At 38.0% G+C, this 8,009-nt stretch overlaps 1 protein-coding gene across 1 annotated transcript in view; it reads right to left on the bottom strand.

Moving 5' to 3' along the window:
- The window catches only part of NEK7 (NIMA related kinase 7), a 62,029-nt gene that overhangs the window by 38,195 nt on the left and 15,825 nt on the right, over window positions 1–8,009 (bottom strand). The window contains 1 exon segment of the mRNA XM_026793456.2: window positions 7,725–7,865. Within this exon segment, the coding sequence (XP_026649257.2) occupies window positions 7,725–7,865 (141 nt within the window).

The following is an 8,009-nucleotide window of genomic DNA, read 5'->3' on the forward strand; positions in this document are numbered from 1 at the left end:
AGCAATTTCAGATGTAGTAGAAGAAAAGAGTACTATATGTGAAATTACAGGTACAAGCATCAAAAGATAAGTAACACTGATGAAAACGGAAAAGAGCTTCTGAATTCAAGCTGGAAACTTAGTGAAGGAGATGAAATAGCCTGTATCTGTTATAGATCTGCACTTTGAATGAAAAAGCCTTGCTCTTTAATAATTCTAACAACACATTAAAGTGCTAGGGTTTGGTACAGTCATGAGGGAGTCTAATGATTTTCCTGGGAAACATTTTAGAAAATCCTAAATATTACAGGTAGCACATTAACTGAGGAAATACTGAGAGGGCATGAAATCAAATATTTTTCCTTATAACCTGAGAGACCAGAAAACAGAAAAATTTATATAGCATCTCCCAAAAACAACTAATGAAACTGTACCAGGAAGCAAGGGAAATAAGGGAACAGGTACAAAGGAGCATCTTGAGGCTTCATTTTTGTTGACTTCTAGACAACAGTGAGATAAGATCATTCCTTGTAAGTGATGCAGAGATTCAACTCTAAACACCCTGGAAAACCTAATCAAAACTGGGGACAGAATTCCAGAGTAAAAACTGTATGCAAACTATCTCCTTGTAAGATTTGGAAAACGACCAGAAACAAAGTTTCAAGATTCAAACCAAATGATCTTCATTGTGTGACAAAACAGGGCAGCTTGCACCTGTTACTGGGTGTTCCAATATGCCAAGAGGCACAATAATTTATCTATTCCAGGAACAACTCCCTACACACCTAAACAAACAGGTTTTCCAAGAAAAGCTTTTTTACAAGCTAAGCCTCTGCTAGGGACATAAATCAGTACATCTCATACAGCAATACCAAAACAACAAAAATAAAACCCTAGACCCAGGCCTGTGAAAAGAAGAATCAAGGCACAGGAAAGAAAGACAAAATTTTGTTTGTGTGTTCTGGATAGTATTCCCAGTACTTCTAATTTGTTATTAAACAGCATGGAATAGACTAGACCAAGCAGCTGCTCTCCCCAAAGGACAGACTTAAGTTTTATAAACATGACTCCCTTTACTTGTGCTGCACTTCATAAGCATCTTTGCAAATTTGCCACAGTTTCAGCTAAACTGAGTATTTCAGAAATTACCAAAATTAAATACAGCCAGGTAGCAAAAACAAGTCTTATCTGATCTGTACAACCACAAATACAGACAATCTTAAGATTTACTGTTTAGCATTCTTGTGGTTCTCAGATTTTAATCCACATCTAACCTCAAAAGACTATAAATAGCATTTCCCAGAAATCTAGAACTTTAGTTCCACAGACATTAACTTCCTCCACCAAGATATTTTAAAAATAAACAACTAAAAAAAAAGGTGAAAATGTCATTCCATCCATGGCCTCTGCAAAACCTCTGAATCACACCAGATGCAAAAAGCTTTCAGAGATTCTCTCTGAATAGATCATCTTTTATTTTGCCGAACTGCTGCAGTTCAGACCGGAGGATGCCAGTGTAACAAGCCATGTCAGCTCACACAAGGAGGTTACTGTAAACACAAGGAAAAAGCCTCCCTGTTCCTCACCAGCAGATGACTCAACACTGAAGAACGTCTCACCCTGAGAAATGGAAGTGGCAATGAAGGACTTGAAGAACACCCTTTCAAGTGCATGGCAGCACTGCACAGGGCACCTGGCAGCACTGAGGGCTGCTCAGCAGGACAGGCTGCCCTTTGCCTGTGATGTGCTGCACACTGGCCATCACTGGTGGAGGGATGGCAGTACTTCCATCACAACTGGAACAGCTTACAGCTTTGCAGGCAGATTAATTCCACCTTCAGCTCCATGACTCAGCAAGCCCAGCTGAAAGGTCAGCCTATCCTCAGCATCAGTGTTGCACAGATCTCTCTCACACACACGACTTTCACTGCAGACAGTACCCCCATGGCTATCAGCAGGCCACAGGTCTCATCCACCCCAGACTCACACAGCCCAAGGACTTGTAACCTTTTGTCCAGCCTTCCCTGGGACTGCACTAATTTTCTGAGCTTGGTTTTAGCTGTAGCAGCATGTGTCCTGCAGCTGAGTGACTCAACTGCAACTAAGTCATTGCAGTCAAATGGTTAGACTGTTTCTAACCCAGTTTTGGATCCAGCTCGGCTCAGTGCAACTGCACGGTCTGGAGGAAATTCCAGCAGATATAACCAAAGTCTAAAACAACTTTGGCTTTTTGGATAGGCTTGAACAATAAGCTTTTGGACCAACACAAGCTGACTGCTTGAAATCGCCCAGTAAAGTCTCCCATAAAGACACTACCAGCACCCTCCTCCCAGCAGAGCTCAGGTCACTGATGATGCTCCACACATTGGTTACTGGAAACCAGCAGGAATTAGACAACCAGTGTTATCATCACTGTAACTGGCTAGTAATAAAAACTGCTGTATTTAGATTAGACTGCTAGGCTATTCATCAGACTAACAATAATTCCAATTCTTAACTCCATTTATGAAGTCAGGATCACAGGGTAATTCAGTTTGGAGGTAAGCTCCTCCAGTCAGCACCAATTCCACTCAGCACAAACTGCACAGTGTAATTTATTCTTATTTAAACTTTTAAGTCTTTCCCCCCAGTTTCTATTTTCAAGGACTATAATAAGATCAACATTTCTAAAAATTAGTTTTTTTAAAACAATCCTAATTCATAAGCAGTAAACAATAGACTAAATATTTTTATGATGTGACAATTTATATAAAGAGGGTAATCAAAAAGTCTAATCATGGTAAGCTTTTTACTTTAGCTAGCAATTACTGTGAAACTCCTTAAAACAATTAGGCAAATACAGCTGAAGAGATCTAAAGGAGCATTTTAAAAGCCCTTAGCAGTTTTTTCCCCATTTAGTAAGCAACACTGAGTGAAATAATCCTTTTTAGTTCTCAGTTGTTCATCTCATCCTGCAATCATCTGTGTACAAAGGGAGAGAAGAAGGACAAAGATAGATTGACAGTTATCACACTTCTGTGTGCTATGCAACTAAGGGATCTCAGGTAACTTTGCACTCAATCTCTTCTCTAGTACCTTCATGTGAGCACAGACTATAGCCTTTTCTTTTAGCATTCCAGAAATGTCAGTTGTAAGTACTGTCAAGAGATACTGGTATTTTTAGAATACTTTCTAAGCTGTTATAAGCTTCACAGTGGGAACTGTTCCTATGCAGATGTGTAAACCAAACAAAGGACTTGCAATACTTGAGTTTAACTTCCTGAGTGAAGTTCTTATATACACATCCCCAGAAAGCTACAGGCATAGCAAAAAGGTTTAGAACCACGTGGAACCACCTGATGGAGAACATCAAGGCCAAGCTTCTACGTCCAAACTGCGTCTGATCAATTACCAGCTACCAACCAAACCCATTATCTGAAGAGCCAAGTAGGGAATCTAGCTGACTCCACTTGCTCTGGACCATCACTTTTCCAGATTTTCCTTTTCAGCATTGAAAAGGATAAATTTAAAGATTATAAACCTACATTTGTTCTGTTCAAAAGTCTGTATACAGTAAAACCAGCAAAAAAGCATTTCCAAACCACATCACAAGCATGACTGCTGTAACATAAACCTCCAGAGAAGCAAGCAAAATAAAGACCCAAATGCACAGAAATATTAAGAGATAGAATACTGAACAGCAACAAGCATTAGAGTATTTTGCCACCACAGCACTGCTGTGCTGAGACAATAGAGCTCCATAAAGTGTGAAATTACAAGTGCTTTTCTAAGATTAATTAACTGTAATTCAGGCCTGAAGTAGCAATCCACTGACAATGTACAATGAATAATGAATGTACGTCCTAGATAAAAGGATTCATTGTCTGAATCTCTAACATGGGGCCTCCAATTCTGGAATGAAAGAAAAAGAAAGATGGAACAATGTAAGGCAGAAATGCAATTAATCTGAAATTTTGTTGAAATATGCAGCTTTACATACTTGAAATTTTGAGTAGCTATGGTTTCCTTAAAAAATAGCTCCTAAAGTGAACTCATCCAGCCTTACAGTCACTGACTTAGGTATTTACCACTCTTTTGCCATTTAAAGATGCTTTGTGACCATTAATTGCTTACTCTGCCCTTGGACTGGTCCTTGCTCAGAACACTGCCCTGTACCCCAGGTGTTCTGCTGCAGGGGTTACCCAGAGCTGCAGGAGCTGAGGCTCTGCTGCTTCCTCAGGCATCATCTGCAGCATAGTTTGGAGCTGAGATTTAGCACCTGTAAAGAACTTACCTTAAAACTTTTCAGTTTACACTGCTACAGTCATAGCTTACTCGGGGCTGACCTTTTCCGATGTTTCTTTAACTCAAAATATAGCTCAGACATTTGTAAAAGTTCAGAAGTGAGGATATTATTTTATTTCTGTTTTTATTTAGGTAGTATTTTAACAGCATCTGAAAAACATAGTTCCATGCTGGCAAAAGAGAGAACCTAATCATTACCTTCCTAATTACAAAAACACAAATCAAACATGGGAGGATGAAGCACAAAGAGTACAACAGGAAGGAAAGATCCAATATGCCATTTTGTGAATTCTGTTGCTTAAGTTACTACTAAAAACCTGAAACAGTTCTCACTGTGCTACATACCCCAATAAAAACCAAATCAAGAATACTACTTCTTTCTGTCATCTGGACTCAGCAGCAACTACAAATTCAGCAAGAGTGGTTTCTGTCACCATCTGCTTGTCCTTTCTCCCACAGCATCTTACTGCTACTTGCTTCTGCTCACATTTTATTCCACAAACATACATTTTGTACACATTAACATAACATTTATCAATATTGTACATATTTCAGCCAAATAAAATTTTATTAGTGAAAAATAAACATTCTTGTTGGAAAGCTTCATAAGAACCCAAAACTGGCAATCCTTTTGGAACAAATAAAGGCTGAAATCCTGCAACTCCACCAGGGGATAACTGAAGGATTCTAAGCCAAATAAGCCCTTAACAGCAGAGACACACATGGGGTACCATTACCAAATACACATAAAGGAAACAGGAACACAACTAACCCAGCCAGGAAAACAAAATGGGGAGGGGATGGCACAGCCATGACTTGCAAGACTGGAGAGGAAGGAGGGCATATAAGATGTGAGAAAACGTGAGATGAGAATGGGCAGATAGTGGAAAAGTAGAAGTTCACATCTCAGTTATGTCACTTAACACATTGTAGAGCATTTAGAGACACTGTCTTCAAGCAGAGAGTAAAATCCATGCACAGGTGTAAAACAGAATAAAGCCCCTCTCTCATAACTGAAAGAAGCTTTTTTTTCTCCTGTTTTCTCCATGATGAGCTTCCATTAAAAAGGCATCAGAAAAAAGAGTGTTTTAATTTCAATAAAATCAAACATGACTGAAATCAAAAGGAAGAAGCACTATCATAGAGCAGACCCATTCTTCAGCTCCTCTGAAAAGTAATTACCTCTCAATAAAAGACATATATGTAAGTAAATTTTATCGTGAAATCAAATATTGTGATTATATTTACCAAAAATATTTCTAGGCAATCTTAGGTCACAAGAGCACAGTAACAATTTGATGGTCTTCTGTCCAAAAAGAACAGCTTTAGATATCAACTAAGCCAGCTGGAATGGCTGTGCCAAACACCCTGTGCTGCCATCTGAGCTGTCATCATGTGCTTAGGAACTTTCTCCCCTTCCAGGTTAAGCAAGTCTCACTTTCCATTCAGACAGTAGTGTCCTACATACATCAAGCTTCCACAAGGAAAATGACTTTACACAGAACACAGTCCCTCCTCATGTGCCCTAGGTAATAACTGGAAAACCAACAGCCTATGTTGGACACTTAAAGACAATTGGAACCCTGTCACAATAAAGCCATTTGGAAAAGGCACAAAATTTTAACAATATTTCCTACCAACAACCAAGTATACTCTTAGAAAATTAATAAAGGATTAAATAAAAATTAAGTAAGAAAGCTTTTCTGCTGTAGAAACCACCACCTGCATAAGGACAGGATGATGTCATCTTCAGGCATCCAAAAAATCTTGTGTCAAATGGGGAAGTCTGCTGTGAGAATACAGCTACACATACTGACTTCTGAAATGCTGTTAGGACTACACATGCTAAAATGCCTCTATTCTTAATGCAAGCACTGTTATAAAAATTTCATGGTTGGACTTTTATGACTTTCTTCAAGTACCCAGGCATTCCACATCCACCTTAATTGACATGCATTTCAAGTCACATTTGACCTTTTTGGTTTCTCACATGCTGAAAATGAAGGAAGAATTAGCCTAATGTTTTAAGACTGTTGATCAAAGTTCTTAGAATATATTTCAGCTTTTGAAGTAGTACATATCTGGCAGTTTTCCCAGAAGGGGGAACCAAGTCTCCTTTTTTATGACTGCCAGGACTAGCCCTGCCTCCTGGTGCTGTAGCACACAGGAAATCACAGAAAGTGAACAGCAAGTCAAGATATGACAGAGAAATTTACAGTGTATGCATTTAACTCAGCAAAACCAAAACTATTAAAATGCAGAAACTCTAGAAAACAATCTAGATAATATTACACATATTTTCTTGCAGTCTATAAAGGTAAAAATACCCTTTCAGATCTGATGGCAGTACTTCTTCAAGTATTATACTAAACTTATATCAAGATCAAAAGTGAAATGTCAATTTAAGTTTTGATTTCAAAATTAAACATGTCAGAGAACTTTCATAGTACATCCAGAGGGTAATGGTCTTAAAACTAACATCTCTGAGTAGCTCCAAACAAAAATAGAGACTGGAAATGAGACTGGAGAGAGGCATAGCTCGAGCTGTCTTTTGCCTGTGTGACACTAGAAATGTTTCAGTCTGAAAAGCTGTTTCCATTTAAACTGCTGCTTTTGATTTAAACATTTTAAAATTGTTAATTGCTAAGACAAAGTATCTGAACAAATAGTTAGTCCATTTCTTATGTTTAAATTTACAAGGGTTGGGCTTAATGTTTCTTGGCCACAGTAACTTAATTAGCCTGCTGCTCTTCCATCTTCTGTAACAACTGCTGTTTCACTACTGGCTAAACCACGAACTTTGGAAACACTCAGTCTCCTCAAGAAATATTTTTGACCAATACAATTCACTTACATCCACAGTGCACTCGCATTTAATTACCATGTAGAGTCTCACACAGATGTATTATTCATAAAGATGATCATATGAACTAAGCTGTATCCCAAAATCTGAAGGAAACTCTGAGCAACAGATTCAAGCACAATTTTGGTTTGTATTTGTCTCAGGTAGTTTTCAGTCTCTTGAAACAGTAACTCTCCTCCTTTTCACTATTACAATTTTCATTACATACAGACCTTATTTGATTTATGCACTTTTGAAGCATGGTTACTTGACTGAAAGATTACAGATGTTTATTCAATAAAAAATGCATGGATTTGAATAAAATATTTTCACATTAGACACCACTAAATATTCATATTATTTCTAGAGTCCAAGCTTTGGTTAGGAAATACAGCTCATTTATACATGTTATCTTTTTCAGCAACTCCGGACTTTACTTTCAATTTCAAAACACTGGTTTGTGGAATACTATATAAAGTCATGTATGAATTTTCAAAGTTCGTAATTCCCTGCTATCTCTAAACATTTAAAAATTCATTAAAATCACATCAGAATGCCACATGCCTTTCAAATTTAACTGTACCAATCCTTTCAATATTTATACAAAAATCATCCTTACCTGAACCTTCTTCAGAGCCACGGGTACCCCATCCAGCAGGCAGGTTGCTCTGTAAACTTCACTGAACTGCCCACGGCCAATCTTCTTCTCTATTCGGAAATTGGCAAGGGTGTTGTAGCCCATGTCAGGCCGTAAGGCTTTCTAGAACCAAAGATATTGAAAAAAAGTTTGCATTTAAGACTAAATCAGTAAGACTAATCACACCAGCGTAAAGATACATATGAAGGAATATGGTTTAAACTATTAAAATTCCTCCATTCCAACGCATTAAAACCAAAACTGTTC

Source organism: Zonotrichia albicollis, chromosome 8 (genome assembly GCF_047830755.1).
Source record: "Zonotrichia albicollis isolate bZonAlb1 chromosome 8, bZonAlb1.hap1, whole genome shotgun sequence".
NCBI lineage: Eukaryota > Metazoa > Chordata > Aves > Passeriformes > Passerellidae > Zonotrichia > Zonotrichia albicollis.